Raw genomic sequence first — 27,639 nt, forward strand, 5'->3', positions numbered from 1 at the left:
TTCAATTAATAAAAGGCAGTGGGAAGATATTAAGATAAAACTAAAATTTAATTTAATTGCTATAAAAGAAAGGTGTGGAAACGTTCTGCATAAATTGATGTCCGAACGGGTATAATACTAATATTAATATTTTCTATGTTACCATTGTGACTATGCATTAAAAGAGAACGTAGGTTGAAAAAGTTGTCCCCAGTCTAATTTGAAGTTCATTGAACTCCCTCCCCTTCCTATTTAAAAAAAATGTATCTCTTTTGGAACAGGGTTCCCAGTAGCAAAATGATCACTTTAACCTGTCTGTGGGCTCTGTGTGAGTCAATGGCTTTGACTGATTGCCTCTGCCCCTGATCATCTGACCTAAATATATAATATAACAATTAAAAAAACATTGGGGGGTATTTATGGAAACTGGAACGTGCAAAATCTGGTACAGCTCTGCATAAAAACCAATCGACTTCCAGGTTTTGTTGCCAAAGCTTAATTGAACAAGCTGAAGTTAAAAGCTGATTGGCTACCATTCACAGCGGCACCAGATTCTGAGTGAAAAAGTTTTAGTAAACCTCCCCCATTGACTATATATATATATATATATATATATATATATATATATATATATATATATATATATGCAGTGGGGACGGAAAGTATTCAGACCCCCTTAAATTTTTCACTCTTTGTTATATTGCAGCCATTTGTTAAAATCATTTAAGTTAATTTTTTTCCTCATTAATGTACACACAACATCCCATATTGACAGAAAAACACAGAACTGTTGACATTTTTGCAGATTTATTAAAAAAGAAAAACTGAAATATCACATGGTCCTAAGTATTCAGACCCTTTGCTGTGACACTCATATATTTAACTCAGGTGCTGTCTATTTCTTCTGATCATCCTTGAGATGGTTCTACACCTTCATTTGAGTCCAGCTGTGTTTGATTATACTGATTGGACTTGATTAGGAAAGCCACACACCTGTCTATATAAGACCTTACAGCTCACAGTGCACGTCAGAGCAAATGAGAATCATGAGGTCAAAGGAACTGCCTGAAGAGCTCAGAGACAGAATTGTGACAAGGCACAGATCTGGCCAAGGTTACATATAAATTTCTGCTGCACTTAAGGTTCCTAAGAGCACAGTGGCCTCCATAATCCTTAAATGGAAGACGTTTGGGATGACCAGAACCCTTCCTAGAGCTGGCCGTCTGGCCAAACTAAGCTATCGGGGAAGAAGAGCCTTGGTGAGAGAGGTAAAGAAGAACCCAAAGATCACTGTGGCTGAGCTCCAGAGATGCAGTCAGGAGATGGGAGAAAGTTGTAGAAGGTCAACCATCACTGTAGCCCTCCACCAGTCGGGGATTTCTGGCAGAGTGGCCCGACGGAAGCCTCTTCTCAGTGCAAGACACATGTAAGCCCGCATGGAGTTTGCTAAAAAAACACCTGGAGGACTCCAAAATGGTGAAAAATAAGATTCTCTGGTCTGATGAGACCAAGATAGACTTTTTTGGCCTTAATTCTAAGCGGTATGTGTGGAGAAAACCAGGCACTGCTCATTACCTGTCCAATACAGTCCCAACAGTGAAGCATGGTGGTGGCAGCATCATGCTGTGGGGGTGTTTTTCAGCTGCAGGGACAGGACGACTGGTTGCAATCGAGGGAAAGATGAATGTGGCCAAGTACAGGGATATCCTGGATGAATACCAACAACAAGACAATTACCCTAAGCACACAGCTAAAATAACGAAGGAGTGGCTTCACAACAACTCCGTGACTGTTCTTGAATGGCCCAGCCAGAGCCCTGACTTATACGCCAATTGAGCATCTCTGGAGAGACCTAAAAATGGCTGTCCACCAACGTTTACCATTCAACCTGACAGAACTGGAGAGGATCTGCAAGGAGGAATGGCAGAGGATCCCCAAATCCAGGTGTGAAAAACTTGTTGCATCTTTCCCAAAAAGACTCATGGCTGTATTAGATCAAAAGGGGCTTCTACTAAATACTGAGCAAAGGGTCTGAATACTTAGGACCATGTGATATTTCAGTTTTTCTTTTTGAATAAATCTGCAAAAATGTCAACAATTCTGTGTTTTTCTGTCAATATGGGGTGCTGTGTGTACAAAAATGAACTTAAATGATTTTAGCAAATGGCTGCAATATAACAAAGAGTGAAAAATTTAAGGGGGTCTGAACACTTTCCGTCCCCATTGTATATACACACATACACTGTACACTCCCAGTGGCGGCCCGGCCATAGGGGGCGCACGGGTGCTGCCCCCCCCAAAGCTAGTCACAAAAAAAAGGTCCTTTAAGTGCACAGCGTATGGGCGCCAGACACTGTGCACTATGGACAGTGTGATGTCTATGCAAGTGAGGCGCAGGTGAGGCACTGTATTTACCTGGTTTTGGGGGTCCTTGTGGCGCAAAGCAGTCCGCCACAACACTCCCATCTACAATCTTTCTCCTTGCTGTGGGGTTTACTTTTGACACCGCTGTAGGACATGGGCGGTGCTTTCCCCAAAGCAGCATCATTTCCGACTTCTGTGCCAGCGTGAACTCGGCTCCCTGAATGAAGAAGCAAGGTAATGTGATCCAACACTCTGTCAGTGTCTTTCCATCCATAAACAGCAGCACCTTATACTGTATGTAGTCTTCTCATCCTGTGATCGGACTGAAGGTGGAGGGAGGGTGCCCTGCTTCTTCTCTGCCCCGGGAATTAACCTCCAGTCATTCACCTGGATCGCAGGATCATTTTATTACACATCTCCTGTATGTGAATACCAGGATGCCAGCACTGCCTGCCTATCTATCCATCTATCTATCTGCCTGCCTGCCTATCTATCTGTATCTATCAGTATTTATATCTATCTATCTATCTATCTATCTATCTATCTATCTATCTATCTATCTACCTGTCTGTCTATCTATCTGTATCTATCAGTATTTATCTCTATCTGTCTGTCTGTCTACCTGTCTGTCTACCTATCTATCTATAAGTCCAATCGCAGGCGAGCGACGGGGTGGGGGGGCAGATATGGGGTTGGTTGGGGCTTTGTTTGCTCCCCCCAAAAAAAAAAAAAAATGGAGCATCAGCCGCCACTGTTACATTTACTGGCCACTTTATTAGGTACACCTGTTCAATTGCTTGGTAATACAAATTGCTAATCAGCCAATCACATGGCAGCAGCTCAATGCATTTAGGCATCTCAACATGGTGAAGATGACTTGCTGAAGTTCAAATTGAGCATCAGAATGGGGAAGAAAGGGGATTTAAGTGACTTTGAACGTGGCATGGTTGTTGGTGCCAGACAGGCTGGTTTGAGTATTTCAAAAACTGCTAATCTAATGGAATTTTCATAGATAACCATCTCTAGGGTTTACATAGAATGGTCCAAAAAAAGAGAAAATATCCAGTAAGCGGCAGTTGTATGGACGAAAATACCTTGTGGATGTCAGAGGTCATAGAAGAATGGGCAGACTGGTTTGAGATGGTAGAAAGGCAACAGTAACTCACTGACTTAACTCACAAATAACCACTCGTTACAAGCGAGGTATGCAGAATACCGTCTCTGAATGCAGAACACATCCAACCTTTGAGCAGATGGGCTACAGCAGCAGAAGACCACACCGGGTGTCACTCCTGTCAACTAAGAACAGAAAACTGAGGCTACAATTCGCACAGGCTCACCAAAATTGGACAATAGAAGATTGGAAAAACGTTGCCTGGTCTGATGAGTTTCAATTTCAGCTGCAACATTTAGATGGTAGGGTCAGAATTTGGCGTAAACAACATGAAAGCATTGATCCATCCTGCATTGTATCAAAGATTCAGGCTGGTCGTGATGGTGTGGGGGATATTTTCTTGGCACACATTGGGCCCCCTTGGTACCAACTGATCATCGTTTAAATGGCACGGACTACCTGAGTATTTTTGCTGTCCTTGTCCATCCCTTTATGACTACAGTGTACCCATCTTCTGATGGCTACTTCCAGCAGGATAATGTACCATGTCACAAAGCTCAAATCATCTCACCACTGGTTTCTTGAACATGACAATGAGGTCACTGTACTCCAATGGCCTCCACAGTCACCAGATCTCAATCCAATAGAGCACCTTTGGGATGTGATGTAATGGGAGATTTGCATCATGGATGTGCAGCTGAGAAATTTGCAGCAACTGCTTGATGTTATCATGTCAATATGTACCAAAATCTCAGAGGAATGTTTCCAACATTGAATTTATGCCATGAAGAATTAAGACAGTTCTGAAGGCAAAATGGGGTCCAACCCGGTACTAGCAAGGTGTACCTAATAAAGTGGTCGGTGAGTGTATATACAGTATATACTGTGTGTATATTGTATATGCACACAAACTAATAGTATACACACACCTATATTATTATCATAGGTGTGCGCAGCCTATTGCATTAGGGTGTGAACCCCAAAGCTCAAACACACACTACTCACTACTACTCACATTGCTCACCATGTTCATTCAGAAAGGGAAGGGGTTGATAAATACATATTTACCGGCCCCTTCCCTCACTCATCCTAAAACATCTCCGCAGCAACAGCCGGCAGGAGAGGAGAGGAGGAAAGCCAGGACTGTTGCAGAGGGAAGGAGTGGGGAGCCAGGGCAGTAGGGGGAATCTGTGCTGCACAGGGTGATTAGGGTGTGCCGGGTGTGCCCAGCCTTTGCGCACGCCTATGTTTATTATATAGTATATCCTGTAGACACAACCCTAACTGATTGTCTGTGGGATAGGGCAAGCATGAGAGGATGCAATGGCACGGTAAGCAACAATCAGAGCATGTCAAACATCCCATTAACCTTTTGTGCAAACTTCCAATTCTTTTATTATCCAGGAACTGGTTTGCTCATTGTTCTTCATAACAAAAGACACTATGATGTTTATTAAAGACCACAACCTGCCTGAACTTGCAGTCACCTTTATAACTATATAATAAAAATTATGATGAGCCAAAATAAGTATTAAAATAACAACCCTGAAAATCTTGAGTAATAATAGCACTTACAATTATAGACAACCTCTTTTCACAGCAAGTGAATGTGAATTGGGTGTGCTTTAAAGACACATTCAGCACTGGCTTATTATAGGGAATATGGCATCAATGGTACATAGTTTTTTTTTTATCATATTTGATCAATATTTTTAAGATAAGGTTTGGTTGTTAGCCTCCTGTACACATTACTTTCCCAATCTGGCTGAGATCAGGACATTCCTCTTAACAGCTAACTTAAGAGACCCTCATCTAACATCTAGGGGAGCCTAATGCTGATTATACACTGAGTGAAATTATTCACTCAGTGGGTGGCCCTGCTAGCCTGCCCCATACAACAAAAGTTGATTTTATTAAAATTCTAATAAAATTCTCTGACTCCCAAATAAAAAGGGACCAGGTACAGACTAACAAAGGAAAAAAGCGCTTAAGTAAATAGTGGCTCAGCAAGCATATCGAACCCGACGCGTCCATGCGGATGAAACGCGTCAGGTTCGATATGCTTGCTGAGCCACTATTTACTTACGCGCTTTTTTACTTTGTTAGTCTGTACCTGGTCCCTGTTTATTTGGGAGTCAGAGAATTTTATTAGAATTTTAATAAAATCTTCTTTATGCGGATTCACACCATGTGGAGGCATTTTTTCAGTTTTTCCTTTTGAGAGATATACCCCCTATGCGAAGACCGGAGACCGGGGTTCGCAAATCTTCATATAGCTGTATAACTATGGAGGTTCCAAGTCTGTGGACATCTGATTTGGATGGATGGTGAGTAACTACCACAAATCTCCATCGATTCTGGATACAGCTCTGCATCCATCCTCTCTGGGGCTACCATCCCTACGGGATCCTGATACAAGCTTGTCTGACTCACAGCCTTCGGCTTGTGAGTCCACCTGTTCCGGTAAGGGTATTTCAACCTTTCCATCTATAAATCAGTTACCCTTGTTCCGTGTTACCTCAATGTCCATCTCAGCCTCGGTATATTGATGAGATTTATCACACATGCACACTGAAGGCATTTGAAGTTGTTTTCTTATCAGCATTTGATATACGCCCATAAGAACATTTTGGACACTTCATGTTTCATCTATATGTTTTGAACTGGTTATATTTATTTTTTAGTTAGGGACAGCACCCACTGTAGTCACACTATTTGAGTTATTGTCTACATGAATGCATATTATAAGAGGGCATTATTTCCGTTGTCATTAATTTTATATAATTCTTTATAGGTGGGTCATACCACGTTATATTAATTCACAATTGTTAGGAGTGTTTTATTTATTTACTGCCATCTGATGGGATCTACCAGTGAATTACACCTAGTCACTTGTCCATTCACAAGTATGTTTTTATGTCAAATTTAGACTGACACTTTGCAAATGTACACGTATATATTTAGGTGTAATAATCTTTACATATACAATTCTTTACACTCAGTTTTTTGAGTGTCTGTTCACTAAATCTTTATTGTGCAATAGACCTCCAGATTAAAATAGAGCTCTGATGAACATTTGCATGACTATTGTGGAAACAGTGCACAAATTTGACTTCATTTGACTATAACATAGTCTGTGATGTGTATATTGCTGGTGCATGTGAAAAACAGGAAAATTGGCTCAGCCATGTAGAGTTCAACAAGGACATGGCTGTACTGAGCGTACTGAGCACATAAAATAAGGTACCAACCACAGTGACTTCTAAACAACTTTGTGTATCCAGGGGATATGATTTATGTGATAACTTACCTTTGTTTTTGGTTCAAGAATTTTGACTCCGTATATTGATATTTGAAGTTCCACCTTTGGAGTTTTCTGGCCTTCTGACTTTTTAATATGTCTTGCAAACTGAAACAGAATAGAGTTCATCAAAATTGCCAAAGTGGTAAGGAAAAAGACTTCTACAGCATATTTTTGGTGAGCATATACATTATCTTAAACTATCGATGAAATGTTTACACATTTGCTGCATCAATTTCTGTATTACAGCTATCCAATCTGATTGGCCAAAGCCATTCTCTTTTTATTTAGTGGATTTACATTCTTTCAATCACATAGGTTCAGAATCACATGTAGGCATTAACTAGGGTGGTCTGAAAGCAAATTTAGTCTGTCCAGGAACATCCATTCCTCTTGGGATTAATGGAAGGAACCAGGAAAGGCAAAATATAGGCATATCAAGCTTCAGCTTTAAAGGCCAACTTTGGGCACTGTATTTTTACTAGCTGTTAAAAGATTAGGAAGTGTAATGACACTGCGGCCATGTTTTTTTTAGAAAGCCAAATGTAGACAAAGGCAAAGACACTAGAAACCAAAGGTGCAGCGCTACCTCTCCAATGAGTGATTCACAAATGATGGTGGAACCCCCTAATATAAAGTGAACCTAATATGCATCCTTAATGCCACAATATAACATGAATAATTGTAATTGATAATCCCACATTGCAATGAGTATTCTACCCATATAATACTCACAATATAACAGTGATGAAAACTAATAAACATTACATTTTAATTTTGCATTTAATTTCACATTGTTAATGTACACAATATGAGTGCAATAATGGTGGAAATCTGCTCAAACCAGAGTCTTTCTCTGTTTAACAGAATACCCTATATACCATATCCTGTATAACTGTGATGAAAACCTCTAAACATGAAAGCTTTAACCAATAGTTAATATACAATAATAGTGCAATAGTGGTGGGAACCCCTCAAACCGAAAAGTCCTTCTCTGTGTAATTTAACAGTCAAAGATGTATTGTATTAAATAAATAGTCTGATATAGATATCTGATGGCGCATGCACCCACAGTGAACCCCAAATTTAAGAACACCACGGGATCATCGCCTTCCCCTTCCCAAAGTCTTATTCCATGGCTATACAGTCTCCAAATCCTTCAACACTCCTCCGCAGATACCAGTACTTCTAATGAAATCACCAGTCTCAGCATACAAGTTTGCTCAAAAAACAATAATAGATAGACCATAATAGAGTTTTCTCCATACTGAAAAGCTTCAAAATGTATTAAAAGTACCAATAAACACTCACATTTTAATGTGCACTTAAATCTGTGCACATCGATATATAACTTGCTTGGGTTAAAACCACACTGCCCCCCTTAGGAATTCAGGGTATTAGCCACAGTCTATAGCACACTATAGGGCATCGTTTCTTGTCCGGCGTAATGACGTCACAGATTCCGCATCCTACGCCGGTCGTTACCAGTCACGTGACTTCTTCAAGGAGAAGGAGTCACCTCACCATCTTAATGCTTAAATACCGGACTATACAGTGGGGACTGAAAGTATTCAGACCCCCTTAAATGTGTCACTCTTTGTTGTATTGCAGCCATTTGCTAAAATCATTTAAGTTCATTTTTTTTCCTCATTAATGTACACACAGCACCCCATATTGAAAGAAAAACACAGAATTGTTGACATTTTTGCAGATTTATTAAAAAAGAAAAACTGAAATATCACATGGTCCTAAGTATTCAGACCCTTTGCTCAGTATTTAGTAGAAGCACCCTTTTGATCTAATACAGCCATGAGTCTTTTTGGGAAGGGTGCAACAAGTTTTTCACACCTGGATTTGGGGATCCTCTGCCATTCCTCCTTGCCAATCCCCTCCAGTTTTGTCAGGGTGTATGGTAAATGTTGGTGGACAGCCATTTTTAGGTCTCTTCAGAGATGCTCAATTGGGTTTAAGTCAGGACTCTGGCTGGGCCATTCAAGAACAGTCAGGGAGTTGCTGTGAAGCCACTCCTTCGTTATTTTAGCTGTGTGCTTAGGGTCATTGTCTTGCTGGAAGGTAAATCTTTGGCCCAGTCTGAGCTCCTGAGCACTCTGGAGAAGGTTTTCGTCCAGGATATCCCTGTACTTGGCTGCATTCATCTTTCCCTCGATTGCAACCAGTCGTCCTGTCCCTGCAGCTGAAAAACACCCCCACAGCATTATGCTGCCACCACCATGCTTCACTGTTGGGACTGTATTGGACAGGTGATGAGCAGTGCCTGGTTTTCTCCACACATACCGCTTAGAATTAAGGCCAAAAAGTTCTATCTTGGTCTCTTCAGACCAGAGAATCTTATTTCTCACCATCTTGGAGTCCTTCAGGTGTTTTTTAGCAAACTGCATGCAGGCTTTCATGTGTCTTGCACTGAAGAGAGTCTTCCGTTGGGCCACTCTGCCATAAAGCCCTGACTGGTGGAGGGCTGCAGTGATGGTTGACTTTCTACAACTTTCTCCCATCTCCCGACTGCATCTCTGGAGCTCAGCCACAGTGAACTTTGGGTTCTTCTTTACCTCTCTCACCAAGGCTCTTCTCCCCCGATAGCTCAGTTTGGCCAGACAGCCAGCTTTAGGAAGGGTTCTGGTCATCCCAAACGTCTTCCATTTAAGGATTATGGAGGCCACTGTGCTCTTAGGAACCTTAAGTGCAGCAGAAATGTATTTGTAACCTTGGCCAGATCTGTGCCTTGTCACAATTCTGTCCCTGAGCTCTTCAGGCAGTTCCTTTGACCTCATGATTCTCATTTGCTCTGACATGCACTGTGAGCTGTAAGGTCTTATATAGACAGGTGTGTGGCTTTCCTAATCAAGTCCAATCAGTATAATCAAACACAGCTGGACTCAAATGAAGGTGTAAAACCATCTCAAGGATGATCAGAAGAAATGGACAGCACCTGAGTTAAATAGATGAGTGTCACAGAAAAGGGTCTGAATACTTAGGACCATGTGATATTTCAGTTTTTCGTTTTTAATAAATCTGCAAAAATGTCAACAATTCTGTTTTTCTGTCAATATGGGGTGCTGTGTGTACATTAATGAAGAAAAAAAATAACTTAAATGATTTTAGCAAATGGCTGCAATATAACAAACAGTGAAAAATTTAAGGGGGTCTGAATACTTTCCATCCCCACTGTATATACTGAGTCGCTAAGATACCAGCATCATTTTATTGAATTCAGCTACAGTACCTGACTATGTGTACATTAGGTTACTAAGATACCAGCGCCATTTTATTGGAGCTAAAGTAAAAAAACAGATGATAAGGCTCCATTTTGTTGGTGTTCATACCAGTCATCTGAAGCTACTCAGTATGTTTACTCTATTGCCATTGTAACCAGTGGCATTTTATTGGAAAAAGACTACTAGCTAACAAACAAACCCCATTTAATTCGTGATTCTGCCCATATTAGAATGCCGGCCGCAGCATTTACTAAGTTAATGCCATATTGCCTTAAAAATTATATTCAGAGTAGGGTGAAAAATCTCTAAATACTATATATACTGTAAATGCACAAAAATACTCAAAAGCTACATTTAAATAAAGCACTGAGCCAGACTAATGAAATAATAAATTAAATAATACATCTTGAAAATAGTTATTGTTTTTTTACACACTTTGATTAAAGTATTAATATCTGGAAGTATCAGGATCATGTGGCGTTTTTTTTTTCCTCACAGTTACCACAATTCCAATGTTACTATACGGCTGTGTAACACTTACCTCTATTTTGCAAGTAATGTGCCTGTGTGTGTAATATAGAACAGCGCAACACTAGTTTATTATTTGGTTTATGTTGGAACACGGGTACAGTGTTAGCAGCAGCTCTTAGGCCAGGGGTGCCCTCTGATGTGGCCCGCCACCTCCTGCTTTGCAATGGCAGGTCGGCAAGCCCAGATTGTGGGTTCCCGACTCATCATCCCAGAGCATCAGTGTGAAGAACGGAGCCGGTGCTAGAGGAAGCAGAGCCGATGTTTCCTGTATAGCGCTGGCTCCTGTCACAGGCAGAGTGATACCAAATGTACTCCACCTGTGACAAGAGTGATACAGGAAGCATCGGCTCTGCTCTCTACTGCAGCCGCATGCTTCCTCTAGCTCTGCCTCCTGTCACACTGAAGCTCGGGAATGGTGGGTCAGGAACCAACCAGCAGTACCCACCAACAGTACCCATCAACAGTACCAACGAGCAGTGCCCACCAGCAGTACCAGCCAGCAGGACCCACCAGCAGTACCAGCCTGGGAGGACAGCCAGCAGCAGCCACCAGCCATACCCGCCTGGGGAACAGCAGCAGCCAGCGATACCTGCAGGAATCTTGAGGAAGAAGTGAAGATTGAGGTCACTTGAAGTGCAGGTAAACCACAGTGCATCAGTGTGAAAGCAGCCTTAGGCCCCTTTCACACAATCGGTCCGATTGGGTCCGCCTGTCTGTTTTTCAGGTGGAACCAATAGAACCCTCTATTCACCTCTATAGTTAAACTTTATCTTTAGAGAGGCAGATGTAAAAAGACTTGTGTCTGTTTACACCCACCTATCTCCAATCCGATCCACATAAAAAAACAGAAGGGGATCCGTCCACTTCTGTCAGGGCGGATCAGTGAGCCCATAGAGTAGAGCGGGCTGTGTCCATGTCTGCTCTGCATATGCAGAGTGGACACGGACCTGTCATCTGCCCCCTCCACTCATTGTGGCCCACGACCAGTTACCAAGTCGCTAAAGTGGCCCTCACTCCTCAAAAGGTTGGGTACCCCGGTGATAGGCTATTAGAAGTTAGTCCACTTATTTGTATTCATTTGGGTAGGGTGCAGTACATAAGTAAATTTTTAAAAAAGGTTATGTAGGGAGATGAGAGGAGGAGAGAAGCTGAGGCAACACAGAGGGGTTGATTTACTAAAGGCAAATCCACTCTGCACTACAAGTGCATTTGGAAGTGCAGTTGCTGTAAATCTGAGGGGAAAATCTGAAATAAGGGGAAGCTCTGCTGATTTTATTATCCATTTGTGTACAAGCAAAAATGCTGTTATTTTATTTTCCTTGCATGTTCCCCTCAGATCTACAGCGACTGCACTTTCAAGTACACATCCAAGTGCACTTGCAGTTCACTTGTAGTGTAAAGTGGATTTGCCTTTAGTAAATAAACCCCAGAGAGTAAATAAATACTCCCAAAAGAGGAGAGCGCTATGATGTGCAAGGATGGAGGAGGCTATACTAAGGAATTTACTATCCTGAAGTATTTAAAACTTCCAGCTTGTACAAAGGTACATTGCAAGTGAAATGAAAAGAAAAACACTGTAAGAATTTAACACTTCCAATAAGGGCCAGTGCTGGCATTCCTCTCCTACATGTAAAAAACATGCTTGTTTTATTTGCTAGAAAACTACTTAGAACCACCAAACATTATATATATCTATATTTAGCAGAAGCCCTAGAGAATAAAATGGTGGGCAGTGCATATTTTTATGTCACATGATATTTGCACAGCGGTTTTTTAAACGCACTCTTTTTGGAAAAAATATACTTTAATGGATTTGAATGCACAAAACATAATATAATACCGAATTGTTTGGTAGAATATAAAAGATGATGTTACGCTGAGTAAAAAAGTACCAAACATGTCATGCTTTAAAATTGTGGAACGGCGCCAAATTACGGTACCTTAAAATATCCATAGACAACACTTTAAAGGTCTCTAGAAGTTAGCAGTTTAGAGTTACACAGGTGGACTGGCACTAAAGTTATTGCTCTTGCTCTGATGTTTGTGGTGATACCTCACATGTGTGGTGTGATTGCTGTTTTTACATATGCATGCGGTTCTACATACGCGTTCGCATTTGCACGTGAGCACAGGGAAACGGGGACACTTTAAATTTTTTGGTTTTTTATTTACATTTTTTTTTAACACTGTAATTTTAACTTTTTTTTATCAACTTTATTGTTATTACAAGGGATGAACAACATCCCTTTTAATAGCATGGGACGTGACACGTCCTCTTTATGGAGGGATCTTGGATCTATTCTGGGATCTATCTCCAATGCAGCCGATCAGACACAGACTGGTCTGACCGGCTGCTTCCCTGGTCAGTAACAGCCAGATAAACAAAGAACCGAAACAGGAAGTGACAAAATCCTCATTGCTTCCTGTTTCTGATGTCACACAGTGGGAGGAACAACATGCATTCTTCTCACTGTGTGCCTAGAGCTGGATTCCGGTGAATGCATCCGGCCCTAAAAGAGGATGATATCTTGATCATTGCTGCAATTGATGACCAAGATATGACTCTTCCTGTCCGAGAACATTTATAAACGTACGGCGGGTGGGAATTGTTTCAAATATGTTTTTGTTCCTATTTTTATTAAAGTTAGTAACAGGGTCTCTCTAAGTAGATGTGGCACTCAATATATATATTGAAAATGAATTCCACTCAACTCAGCCCTTTGTTTATTTACTGTAAGTATAACATGTCTGCTCTAGTGGCTAACTGCATTTCATTGCAATCAGGCAGTCTCCCTGAATGACAACTACTAAAATAAAATCGCAGCCCCCCAGGAAAAATATGGTTTTTATCTTCCTAATATGTTCCTAATAATCAATGAATACACTATAAGGCACACGCTGTACTTTGCATTCTTTCCTTCCTGGATTCCAGCCTGCGTGGAGGTTTTCAACAAATGTAAAATCTGTGTGATACCCTGATTGCCAGAGGGACTTTGAGAACATTGTAAATGATCCTTGAAATCTCCATTATCAGGCCATATATGACCACCAAAGACTTGCAGGGAGACAAAGCCACTATGCAGTACTAAGCATGGCCATAAATAAATGTAGCAAGCATTACAACCAGCTGATAACTTGCATTCTTCCTTGCCCTTTGTTTTTTTAGTTTTATTAATTGATATATATATATATATATATATATATATATTTAATTATCTGAAATATATTAATATTATACAAGTACAATCATACAAAACATGTTATTGTACATATTCTACATTATTTAAACTGTGTATATTAACAATGGGATTCATTTAAAAATGGTAAAGCAGTTTAAGTATCACAAATAGCGAATTTGTTGCTTTGGAATATATTTTGTCATAGTGTTATACTACCACCTACTGGTTTACATGGTAATATACACGTTATTTTATTAATGATAAATTATGTACTAGTAAGGAATGGGCTAAGCGATAGCAATATTTTGTAATCAATAAGTGGCATAAAATTAACCTTGTCAAATCCTGCTCTAAAATTGTTTGGAAATAATGTAAATTTTACAAGACATTATTCACATGCCTCTTTCGTTAATGCGGAACTTAAGGCAACAATGCTTACCACTGCTCCAACAGTCTGATGTCCGCAAGGTTCCTCACATCTTCTACCTGGTCTCTTTGGCTGCCAGTGTTTGGCCCTCTTGATTAGCAGATGTGGGATGACGTCAAACCTGCGCATGCAGGAGAGTCATTCATCCCAGAATACTTGCACAGTGTCAGAAATGTAAACGGAGCTGCACATGCATAGCACTGTTTACATTATGCAGAGGATTGCGAACAGGAAGGTATGTTTGTTTATTTGCAGAAGAGATATTGCATGCCCCTTTTGCAATAAACAGCCTGCCTGTTGGCAAAAAGTAAAAAAAAATGCATTTAGTTCTACTTTAACCACGTCAGCCCCGGAAGGTTTTACCCCCTTAATGACCAGGCCATTTTTTTGCGATACGGCACTGCGTTACTTTAACTGACAATTGTGTGGTCATGCGACACTGTACCCAAATACAAATGATGTCCTTTTTTCCCCACAAATAGAGATTTCTTTTGGTGGTATTTGATCACCTCTGCTGTTTTCAAAAAATTTGGAATAAAAAAACAATAATTTCTTTATCAGTTTAGGCCAATATGTATTCAGCTACATATTTTTGGTAAAAAAAAATCCCAATAAACGTATATTGATTGGTTTGAGCAAAAGTTATCGCGTCTACAAGCTATGGGATATTTTAATGGCTTTTTTTTTTTCTTACTAGTAATAGCGGCGATCAGCAATTTTTAGCAGGACTGCGACATTGCGGTGGACAAATCGGACACCTACCTGACGCTTTTGACACTTTTTTGGGAACCAGTGACATAATTACAGTGATCAGTGCTAAAAATATGCACTGTTATTGTACTAATGACACTGGCAGGGAAGTTAACATCAGGGTCGATCAAAGGGCTGAGTGTGTCCTTAGGTGGTGCTTGCTAACTGTGTGGGATGGTCTGACGGGGTTTCGACAGAGATCAGTGTTCCTGCTCACCAGAAACACAAGATCCAGACCACCTGTTGATAAGTCATTAGTTTGCTGCAGCCCCCCGCCGAACCTACCCCCTCCATGTTCAGCCTCTCATGGAGTTGGAAGACCCTGAATGCTGAAGCTGCTGCTGTTGATGCTTTACGGTGCACTCATCTCCTCCTGATTAATTCCCTGGTGAGGGAACTGCTGTGTTTGACCTGACTGATTAACTCAGGGGTCCATCCATTGAGGTGAGCGGCTAGTATCACTGAAGGTGGAGGTCTACGTTTGTCACCACAGTCACCCTGCAACATTTTACCTTATGTCACTATTATCACTGGAAGAATCACTGGATTTTGCCTGCATTGTGTTTATACTGGTCTTCCTAATGATGATTTGCCATGTTGTTGCACCTAACAATTCATGGACACACCAATGAGAACAATTAGGTTTTTAGTTACTTTGTCTTTTGTGTATACATTCTAGGCCAGGGATATGCAAGTCCCATCATGCCTCTGTCTCTGGGTGTCATGCTTGTGGCTGTCAGAGTCTTGCTATGCCTCATAGGACTTGTAGTTCTGCAACAGCTGGAGGTCCGCTAATTCATAGTTGCCAACATTGCAAAAAAAAAATGTGGGACACTTTTTTGGCTGTAGGCGAAGCCGTACAATAATTAGGGGTGGGGCATTCATTTGTAGGCGTGGCTTAGCAATAAAAATAAAACTGAGGCGCACGAAGCATGCCGTGGCGAAAATGGGCGTGGTTTACGTGAGATAGTGGGCATGGCTTAAATGGGCGTGGCTCAAAGGAGGTGTGGTTAGAGTCTGAGATGAATGAGGAATGGAAAGGGAAAGGGGGAGAGAGGAATGACGGGACAGCAGCCCCAGATCCTACACAACAATAGAAATATGTGTATTCTAGAAAGTTTAACAATCAGCAGATAAAGATACTCCAAACACCTGGTGTTAACGCTTCAATCATCCCGGCACCATGATTGTTATGGTGTCAGGATGATTGAAGCGCATTATTTCTATCATTACATTGTAACATAAAATTAAATCATTCAACTCACCATAATGCCGAATCAGTGGGATCCCTGAGCGTGTCACCTGCCACGTCGCCTGCCACCAGCAGAGTCCATCCTTGCATCAGGGGTCCCCAGCAGAGTCCGTCCTTGCATCAGGTGCCCCCAGCAGAGTCCGTCCTTACATCAGGTGCCCCCAGAAGAGTCAGTATAGACCCCCTCAGTGCAGTCCCCCCTCCATCAATGCAGACCCCCTCAGTGCAGACCCCCCATCACTGCAGACCCCCCATCAGTGCAGACCCCCCTCCATCAGTGCAGACCCCCTCAGTGCAGACCCCCCTCCATCAATGCAGACCCCCTCAGTGCAGACCCCCCCATCACTGCAGACCCCCCATCAGTGCAGACTACCTCAGTGCAGACCCCCCTCCATCAATGCAGACCCCCCTCCATCAATGCAGACCCCCCTCCATCAGTGCAGAAGCCCTCAGCAGACCCCTCTCCATCAATGCAGACCCCCTCAGTGCAGACCCCCCATCAGTGCAGACCACCTCAGTGCAGACCCCCTCAGTGCAGACCCCCCATCAGTGCAGACCCCCTCCATCAATGCAGACTCCCTCAGTGCAGACCCCCCTCCATCAATGCAGACCCCCCATCAGTGCAGACCCCCCTCCATCAATGCAGACCCTCTCCATCAATGCAGACCCCCTCAGTGCAGACCCCCCTCCGTCAATGCAGACCCCCTCAGTGCAGACCCCCATCCATCAATGCAGACCCCCTCCATCAATGCAGACCCCCTCAGTGCAGACCCCCCTCCATCAATGCAGAAGCCCCCATCAGTGCAGACCACCTCAGTGCAGACCCCCCTCCATCAATGCAGACCCCCCATCAGTGCAGACCCCCCCTCCCATAACGCCCCACAGGCAGTGCAGACCCCCCTCCCATAACACCCCCCAGGCAGTGCAGACCCCCCTCCCATAACGCCCCCAGGCAGTGCAGACCCCCCCTCCCATAACGCCCCCCAGGCAGTGCAGACCCCCCTCCCATAACACCCCCCCAGGCCCCAGCACATGTGACTGTCGCGTCTATTACAGCGGCAGCCGGCGCCGTGTGTGTTCAGTGGAGAGGGGAGGGGCCGATCCGTGCGAGAGGAGAAGCCGATTCATTGGCTGCACGGATTGAGCCCCCTTCTTCTCTCTACTCAACACAAGGGGGAGCGTTCTAGCGGAGGCGGCGGGACCGGCCGCCATTTTACTGAAGCCTGTTGCCATAAAAATGTTAAATGCAAACATTCCCGAATTTCCCTGGGCAAATCCCGATTCGGGACAGCCTCCGATCGGGATGAGGGTCCCAAAATCGGGACTGTCCGGGGAAATTTGGGACTGTTGGCAACTATGCTAATTGCATATCCCTGTTCTAGGCCTTCAAGTAGTAGCAGGCTAATAGGAGTTGAGTAAAGGCAAACAGACAGTGCACTTTGCAAATTCAGTTGCACTCATTCTCTCCCAAGCTTAGTGAATGTGGTGAAGCTCTGCTGATTTCCATCATCCAATCAAGTGCAAGAAAAAATGCTATTTTTTAATTCTCCTTGCACCAGACAGGGTATTGTTTACAAAGTGAAGCTTCACTGCATTCACTAAGCTCTGAAAAAAATACGTAATTGCAAACTGCACAGTCCATTTAGCATTAGGAAATCAACCCCAAAGTTTTCCTTCACGAGTAGCCTTCTAATATTAGCAAAGTTAGTGGTGGCTATATTTCAGTAGCAGCCTCCTAGTTCTAATACACCTTTGAGAGCCTCTATTTTGATCCTATTAAATTGGTCTCATGTACCTCGAAGAGTTTAGTGATGAGGTCTCCACGCAAAGTCCTCCAGCACCAGCTTCTCCCAAGCTCTCCAAGACACTATATGGCATATCAGACTCTTGGAAGATGCTCCCTACATGTAGCCACCTTTCTTTTTCTTAGGCCTCTGTCACAGGTCTGCTTAGCTTCCCTATGTCTTTGCAACAGACCAGCTTAGTTTTCTTGGGAATAGGTTCAGGCCCCCCATAAAAGCAAAGCCCCTTCCAATCTGGCTTCCTCAGCATGCAAAAGCCCAGATGGCCACAGACTAGACCTTCACACTGGCATCATCTTCAAGCAAAGTCCTGGGAGGCTCCCCTTCACACGGGCCGGATACAGTTTTTCTCAGCACAGGATCCGTCCACTGATCCTCTGCTGAGCTGAGTGGAGCAGCTGGATGACAGGCCCACTTTGCTCTATGGGCATGTGACTGCACTTCGATCACATCCGGCCAGACAGGAACAGATCACCTTCTGTTTGTTTTTGTCGAATTGGATCGGAAGTAGCCAGGTGTAAACAGACATAAATCAGTTTATATCCGACTGCCCACAGTGGAGAATGGAGGGTCTGATGGAGCCCACCAGAAAAATGGATTGGATTCACACATAGTGTGGTGACAGGCATTTTACTGCACTGTAAAACACCTGTCATCGGAAGGACACACACGGGTTTATTTACTAAAGCTGTAGAGTGCAATATCAAGATCACTTCCGCATAGAAACCAATCAGCTTCTAACCTCAGCTTGTTCAATTAAGCTTTGGCAATAAAACCTGGAAGCTGATTGGTTTCTATGCAGAAGTGAGCTTGATTTTGCACTCTCCAGCTTTAGTTAATAAACCCCAATGTGTGCTCCATTTACACACTGCCGGAGAGGTAAATCCCTCTGGCAGCTGTCTGTTCTAGAGTGAATTTGTCTGAATTTAGATAGGGACACTTCAGCTTATGGTAGAGTCCTTAGAATTCTTTTAAAAAGTTAGTTTTTTAACTAATGCCTTACACTGAAGACCAAGTGCATCCAAAGGTGATATTTTTGTTTTGCATGGTTATTTGCAAGCTGAACATAGTTACATAGTTATGACACACGTCCATCCAGTTCAATCAATAGAAGGGAAAAAAAAATTACAATCCTATATACACAATCCTATACCCACAGTTGATCCAGAGGAAGGCAAAAAAAAAAACGAAACAATACAGCATGATCCAGTTTGCTTCAGCAGGGGAAAGTATTCCTTCCTGATCCCCCGAGAGGCAATCAGATATTCCCTGGATCAAATTTACCTATAAATATTAGTATCCAGTTATATTATGTGTATCTACAGTAGGAAAGAATCCAGGCCTTTTTAAAACAATCTACTGAGCTGGAAAGAACCAGCTCTTGAGGGACTCTGATCCATATTTTTCACAGCTCTTACTGTGAAGAAGCCTTTCCATATTTGAAGATTAAATCTCTTTTCCTCCAGATGTAAAGAGTGCCCCCTTGTCCTCTGTGTTGACCTGGGCATGACGGTGCATGCTGGTCAGTGACATCACAAGGGGGCGGTGCCACCAGGTGACATCGCCAGGTGGCTCTGCCCCTTACCTATATAAGAACTGTCAAATTGCGGAGCCTGCAGTAGGCGGTTAGCTTTCATTGATGGCACAGTCTTTCTTTTTCGTGGTCCGGCATAATGATTGATGATGGCTCTACATCGGGGGACATTGTTTTTTTTCATTTTTAATAAAAGAATTGTCAAAATGTTTCTGATGTCTCTGTGTTTTTATTACTTTTTGACACTTTTTTAGTGAATGTACCCCATACTCATTCACATGGGATCGGGCCAGGGTCTGGGGGCCCCCTTGTTAAAGGCGGCTTCCAGATTCCAATAAGCCACCCGCCCGCAGACCCCCACAACCACAGCCCAGGGTTGTCAGGAAGAGGCCCATGTCCCCATCAACATGGTGCTTACATGTACCCCCTCTTTCCTGGTCTGCATGGTCGGATAAGAGTTTGATATAGATTTTGAGAGGGACCTCATGTCATTTTTTTTTCTTCTGATTTTTCTATTGCCGGCAATGGTATTGTATTTCTGGCAATTTAAATGTTTTTTTTTTTTTCTTTAGAAATGTCAGTTTTGCCACAGTAGGTTCTTTACATAGGACAGATGCACCACTACAAGCAGACTAAGTGGAACCCCCAGGCACTATATTTAAAGGAATTTTTCATTTTAATTGTTTCAATTTAAGCATCATTAAAGCCACTGCTCCTTTGGATGCAAACTTTTTAAAAAGTTTTTACTTTGCATTGATACACGTCCCTCAGGGCAGTACCCGGGCCCCAAATTCCTTTTATGGACAATAACTTGCATATACGCCTTCAAAATGGGCACTTTTGATTTTTCACATTCAGGTCCCATAGACTTCAATGGGGTTCGATGTTCAGGTCTGAACTTTTGTTATGCTTGGGAGTTCTGGTGCAAACCGAGGGGTGTTCAGCTCTCTAATCAAGAATACTAAATGTTGGGTTTACATATTCTTTAATTAATACATTTTCTCTAATACTGGAATCCGATCTTTAGACTGATATTGGGATTTACCCCCATGCCAATAGCACCCTCTGCAGCCATGGCACTGCTGAATCTCAACATTTCCTCTTTTTCTTAACCAGCCAGAACAATTGTTATACATATTCTCTTTTCTGCCAAACTTAACCTTGTACAGAATTGGAAGTTCCTAATTACACCTAATATAACAGACGTGGTCAAAAACCTAAATCATAAATTGAAATCTTTTATGTGAATCTGGAACCTTTGGACATCACAAAGATTGTATGTAGGATAAGCTATAATATAAAGACATAATACCCCTGAGGAATTAATAGCACTAACATATTGTCAAAAAAGAGTTTAGACAGGGAGGAACGGGGGGGGGGGGGGGGGGGGCGGGTGAGAGGGACACTGAGAAAACAGGTCTATGGGGGGGGGAGGAGTGGAAAATGGAAAGGGCAGAGAGGGCCATCAGGGATGGGAAACAGGAGAAGAAAGGGGGCGGATCAAAGGAAATGACACCAAAAAAGCATCAAGTATCATCATCCTAGGTACCCTGACCATATGCATTGATCCAAGTTGACCATATCTTATCGAACGAGTTAGGATTATTTCTGCTCTCATATGTTACCTTTTATAATGACAAAACCGAATTAACTGCCTTCCACCAGGAAGCATGAGTAGGAGGGTCTGTGGATTTCCACCGCAACAAAATTTCCCTTCTCGCATAAAACAAAGTATAAGTAAAAATGAGCTTAATGTACTTATCACCCTCAATGTCTTCCATATAACTCAATAGCAAGACAAGAGGGTCCAGGGGCAGTGTAACTTCACAAAGGTCACAGAGTATCAACCACTGACTCCCAGTAGGGACGAAGCAGGGGGCAAGACCATACCATGTGCCAGAAGGTACCAGTTTCAGTAGTGCACCTCGTGCGCTTCAGATCCACCTGAGGGTAAATAGTGGCCAGTCGCAGGCTCATAGGTTTGGTTTAGCCATACATTCTTGTGAAGCAGTTAGTGCAAGGTATACCTACCCTTTACTCCAGGGAATAGTATTTTGCAGCTGCTAAAAATTAAGTGTGATTAGTACTCTGACTACTGGAGTACAAGGACTACTTTGTCTTTTAAAGCTTTCTGGTTATAATACAATTGATGTCAAACTCAATGTGGACTCTCTATTAACCTGTTTGGAACCAGGAATAGATTTAACATGTAATATCCTTTTATGTGCTATGCTATCAAATTTTCCTTCTCCTTTTTTGCTTTCTACTATACTGTTGTTTGATTTTAAAACTATCAATACAAAAAGATTTAAACTAAAATGTGATAGCTGGAGTTTGGCTTTACTTTGTCCATCTAAATCTGCTAGTACATTTAACACTAACCTCTCCACAGACTGACAATGCTGCTGTCCGAACATGTTTGTTGATTCTCTATCTTGAGTCAAGACACCCTAAGGCAGACAGTGTGTTACTGGCTAGTAGGAATGAGCCGAACACACCCCTGGTTCGGTTCGCACCACAACCTGCGAACGCACGAACGTTAGAACCCCATTGACGTCTATGAGACTCGAACGTTCGATCAAAAGTGCTAATTTTAAAGGCTAATTTGCATGGTATCGTCCTAAAATGGGTTTGGGGACCCGGTTTCTTGCCCCAAAGGATATGTATCAATGCAAAAAATAGTTTCAAAAACAGCCGTTTTTTTCGGGAGCAGTGATTTTAATGATGCTTAAAGTAAAAAAAAAAAGTGAAATATTCCTTTAAATATCGTACCTGGGGGGTGTCTATAGTATGCCTGTAAAGTGGCGTGTGTTTCCTGTGCTTAGAACAGTCCCTGCACAAAATGACATTTTTAAAGGAATAAAACTGCTTGCGGCTTTAATATAATGTCGGGTCCTGGCAATATGGATGAAAATCAGTGAGACAAACGGCATGGGTACCCCCCACTCCATTACCAGGTCCTCTGGGTCTTGTATGGATATTAAGGGGAACCCCGCTCCCAAATTAAAAAAAGGAAAGGCGTGGGGCCACCAGGCCCTATATACTCTGAACAGAAGTATACAGGCGGTGCAAACAAGACAGGGACTGTAGGTTCGTTGTTAAGTATAATCTGTTTGTGGTTTTGAACTGGTACATTTTTAACGTGTTTAGCTGCAGCCAAAAAATCTATTTTAAGCTTTTTGGAAAACATAGGGAAGGGTTATCACCCCTGTGACATTTGTTTTGCTGTCTGTGCTCCTCTTCAGAAGATTTCACCTCACTTTCTGTCCCAATGACAAATGTTTTTCGAAAATTTGGGGTTTTTAGTAAAACAAGGATTGGTGATAAAGCATCAGTGGAAAGGAGAAACGTTTTTCCCATATTAACTCTTACAGGAGAGAATTTCCCTTCCCAGGGGTAGATTTCATCTCACTTCCTGTTGTCTCCTTCCGTTTGCAAGTAGGAGTCGTTTGTAAGTTGGATGATTGAAAGTAGGGGCCTGCCCTATATACTCTGCAGAAATTGTGGCCTTAGGTGTTGGTGTTGCCACAACACTGTAAGCCCTCACAGGGCCCTGCTGTAAAATATTAGATCAAGAATTTTAAATTACATGCCCCTGTTTAACAGGTGCAGAAAAATTGGGCCTTTGGGGATGGTGGTGGTGCTGGTGCCTCACAGTTACTCTTGGTGGGCGCTGGAACGGGCCCTGCTGTGAAATATCAGATCAAGAATTGTAATTACATGTCCCTGTTGAACAGGGACAGAAAAATTGGGCCTTAGGCACTGGTGCTGGTGCCACAACACTGCAACCCCTCACAGATACTCTAGTTGGAGCGCAGCAACGAGCCCTGCTGCAAAGTATTGCATCAAAAATTATAATTACACTACCCTGTTAAACAGGGGCTAAAAAATTAGCCACTGGTGGCGGCGCCCAGAACCAAAAATGTTCTTACAAGCTATCAGCATGATCATTGAGGAGGAAGAGGATAATCACTCAGCATAACAGGATAGTCACTCAGCATCAGCATAAGCAGTCTTGAAGGGATCTGACATTTCAAAAAAAATTAATCGGTTACATCAGCATCAGGTGCTTGGTAGCTGGTGGTGATCCAAGACTGATTCATTTTTATGAAGTAAAGAGAAGAAGGTTAGGGGTAAGTGGCGCTACCTATGCCGGGGTACCTAATTGTAATAACAAACCGTGCTAATGTGTACAGAGCGGTAAAGACCACTCATGTGTACCTAAAAAGTGCAATGCCCCGTACACACGGTCGGATTTTCCGATGGAAAATGTCCAATCGGAGCGTGTTGTCGGAAATTCCGACCATGTGTGGGCTCCATCGGACATTTTCCATCGGATTTTCCGACACACAAAGTTGGGGAGCAGGAGATAAAATTTTCCGACAACAAAATCTGTTGTCGGAAATTCCGAACGTGTGTACACAAATCCGACGGACAAAGTGCCACGCATGCTCAGAATAAATAAAGAGATGAAAGCTATTGGCCACTGCCCCGTTTATAGTCCCGACGTACGTGTTTTACGTCACCGCGTTCAGAACGATCGGATTTTCCGACAACTTTGTGTGACCATGTGTATGCAAGACAAGTTTGAGCCAACATCCGTCGGAAAAAATCCTAGGATTTTGTTGTTGGAATGTCCGAACAAAGTCCGACCGTGTGTACGGGGCATAAGTAAACCATACAAGTGTAATCAGAAATCCACCACCTATTGCATGGGGAGGAGTTTGACCAATAAAAACCCCCCAGAAGGTGGTAGAGGGATAATGTGATAGACAACCTACAGTTGCCAATAGATTAAAATATATAGACAATGAATATTAAATAATAATATATCAGCTATACAGCGTCTACCAAGTGAATCAAATATATCAGATAGATCCAAAGTCCATGTTAGACCACGGTCCCATCCATTAGGCAAAATTAGAGAGTGTGGAATATATATCTTGAAAGCGAATCAACATGTGATACAAAACCATTAGTAATAAACTATAAAAATAAAATAAAATTCTAACATAAACAAAGTTCTTGCAAGTGGAGACTTGTGAAAATAAAAATAAAATTAAAATAAATTCCGACATAAACAAAGTTCTTGCAAGTGGTGACTTTTGTGAAAAAAATAGCTGATGTCCAGTGACTTTGCGGCGCTCCCCCTCAAGGATCCCCACTCACCAGCTCCTTAAACCCCTGCAGGGGTAATAGGCATGTAGTACCAGGCAGTGGAATGGCGTCCTAAGATCCAGTCTAGCCGTCCCCGGGTGCCTCCGCTCCAAATATGATGTGCTCCGTCAGTATCTTAAGCCATCCTCATGGGAAAAAAACAGGGCTCCCATAGTGTGATACGTTTAAAAAATATATTTTATTAAAAACAGCCGATATACAGCAAGTAAAAATGATCTGAGCTCCCTATAAAAGAGGGGCCAGATACTCACACTATTTACAGGAGATAGTACACTGAAGGAGCTCGTGGATAGAGTCCAACAGCTGAGCGGCGTGCGCCTCAGCTGCATTCCACATTCTCTCCGAGTTCCGGGTGTGACGTAAGTGCGTAGCTCCGGCTTACGCGTTTCATCATCGACGTTGTCAAAGGCGTAGCTAGCGTACTTCGTATAGTGCCATTTGAAGGCAAGCGGGCATACTACGTTCTCCTCCTACTCCTCCCATGGGCAGTTTCCCATCGTGTAGACTGCACGGTCCCTCCCTACCGGATTAGGTCATTAGGAGGTACAGGGGAATCCCAGGGTCTTAAATACATAAACGGAACATTGTATCCCCGCTCACCATCATTAGAGACAGATAGAACATTAATAAATCCATCTTATGCAAAAAATATATATTTATACATCCAGTATCACTATAATACAACGATCTAAACCAGTTGATAGACAATACCATATCCCAAAACATGGCATTAAGTAAAGTGGGGAGGGGGGGGGACAAGGATAGGGCGAGAGCTCCTAGTGGTAATCTCAGATAATGCTATACCATAGACTGAGCATATTTCTAACGGAAGGGTGTCTTCTCTGGTAACTTTGGTGTCACCACATGCAACAAAGTTGCATGTGGTCACCAGATGCCATTACACAATAGGTGTCAGCTCAAGGTCCAGCACCCCACCATGCAGACCCCAAATCTTAACTGGGCCTGCGAGCGATGGGTACCGGACATCCACCATTCATGCTGGACTATGAGAGGCTAAGTACCCCCAACATAATGAAAAAGACAGGGACCGAATATATTAGGCCTCATTAACATAGGTGTGTATATGCACTCACACAGCGCCACTACCCCTGAGGGTCATAATGGCGAACCTAGACTTCCTCAGAAGTGACCCTGTGTGGGGAGTCACACATCCACCCATAAGGAAAGGGAATGCAAGTGGACCACAGAAAGCTGCATATAGACATGGGATGGGGGGGTTGATTTACTACCTCCCTTTCCTATTACACCATAGGCAGAGGCCTCCAAGTGGAAAGGGTACCACAATATAATTCCATCCCCTAGCCCACTACGGACCCCAGCAGGTCCAACATGGGAAGGACGACGGATAGGGTCCCTCAAGCCCCTCCATCCGCCCTGTCATAGTCGGCACCTACCCAGCCCAGGCCCATACCATACATCCCTCCCTTGACCCATTATGATCTACCACAAACAGTCATCAGAATAATGGATGTACCCATAACCTAGGGGTTAGCTATAAAACAATTTAGATCTATGTCCAAATTTAACCCCTTAGAAGCAAGGGATTTTAAACGATGGTTTATGCAGTCTTGTATTTTTGGTGTGTAATACATAACTGGAGTTTTAGTAGATTTGGAGATCAGGTATTCAGCTTCCTTTGGGTTCAATATCCCCATTTTCTTACCGCTGACCGCCCTGTCCAGCGAGGCCAAGACATTGCCTTCCACATGCCGGTAGAGAGCCGGAATCGTGGAACCTGCCACTGAGGAACCACACATTCCACAAACTCACGGAAGGGGGCACAGTCTACCAACTGAAAAGGTAGCAGTTGAAGTGCTAGCAATTTTGCCAAGCTAGCATTCAACCGCTGGGCATGTGGATGGCTGGGAGTGAACTTCTTTCGGCGGTGCAGCAGCTGGGGCAGGGAAATTTGCCTGGTACAATCTAACGATGGTGTACCGATAGCAGATTGCCCGCAAGTACTTGGCTGTGACACACCTAATTCTACACCTTCGTTCCTCTCAGTGCAGGTCTCAGAGAGGACTGAAGGTATAGTGGGGTTGGAGATCCCAGCTGATGAGGAGAAAGGAGAGGTCCTCTTTGTCCTTTGGTGTGGGTCTTTTAGGTACGCTTGCCAATGAACTGCATGGCAGGTCAACATATGTCTGGTCAAGCATGTGGTGCCTAAGCGGGAGATGTTTTGGCCACACGAGATACGCTTGAGACATATGTTGCAAATAGCGGCGGTGCAATCTGATGCACTCGTCTCAAAAAAGGCCCACGCCAAAGAACTTTTGGAATAACGCGCAGAGACAGCAGCACCCTGCACATGCAGAGCTCTGCGGTGTGATGCAGTCAGTGTGCTGCCCTTAGGCTGGCCCCTGGAGGGCATCCTGCCTCGTTGGTGATGTGCCTCCTCCTCCTCTCTCCTATCAGGCACCCACGTGGAGTCAGAGACCTCATCATCCCCTCCCTCCTCATCACTGGAGCAAATCTTGCAGTATGCTGCAGCAGGGGGAACATGACTGCCAGATTGCTGTCCTTGGACAGCCCCTCTGTCCGGGCTCACGTTACTGCCTTCATCTAGCTGAGTACCATCATCAGAGCCTTCAAAACGCTGGGCATCCTCCTGGAGCATGTACCCAACACTGTGGTCAAACAGTTCAAGCGACTCCTCAGGAGGACATGGTGGGGCTAGGGAAGGAGTCACTGATGCCATTAAGCCGAGGGAAGAGGCCGCGTTGGCAGCTGCTTTGCCAGGCAAAGTACCCTGAGCCTGGGTGAGAGAAGATGAGGACAGCTTGGTCATCCACTCGACCAAGTCTTCCGCATGTTGCGGCTCAATGTGGCCAGCTGCCAAAAAAAAGGCCAAGCGTGTCCCGCGGTCACGTGCTGATGAGGATGCACCGTGTCCATGACCAGCACTGTTGCCTCTAGACACAGAGCCTTCTTGCCCTCTTTTATTGGCTTGTGACTGTCTGCCTCTCCTTGTTGG

General features: G+C 43.3%; 1 protein-coding gene across 4 annotated transcripts in view; it reads right to left on the reverse strand.

The window, feature by feature from the left end:
* GULP1 (GULP PTB domain containing engulfment adaptor 1) overlaps positions 1-27,639 on the reverse strand; it is a 1,281,953-nt gene that overhangs the window by 349,994 nt on the left and 904,320 nt on the right. For all 4 annotated transcript variants that reach the window (XM_073633218.1, XM_073633220.1, XM_073633217.1 and 1 more), the window contains one exon: positions 6,768-6,866. In XM_073633218.1, coding sequence (XP_073489319.1) covers positions 6,768-6,866 — 99 coding nt within the window. The remainder of the gene's footprint in view (positions 1-6,767; positions 6,867-27,639) is intronic.

The sequence above is a fragment of the Aquarana catesbeiana genome, linkage group LG06 (assembly GCF_042186555.1).
Source record: "Aquarana catesbeiana isolate 2022-GZ linkage group LG06, ASM4218655v1, whole genome shotgun sequence".
Classification (NCBI taxonomy): domain Eukaryota; kingdom Metazoa; phylum Chordata; class Amphibia; order Anura; family Ranidae; genus Aquarana; species Aquarana catesbeiana.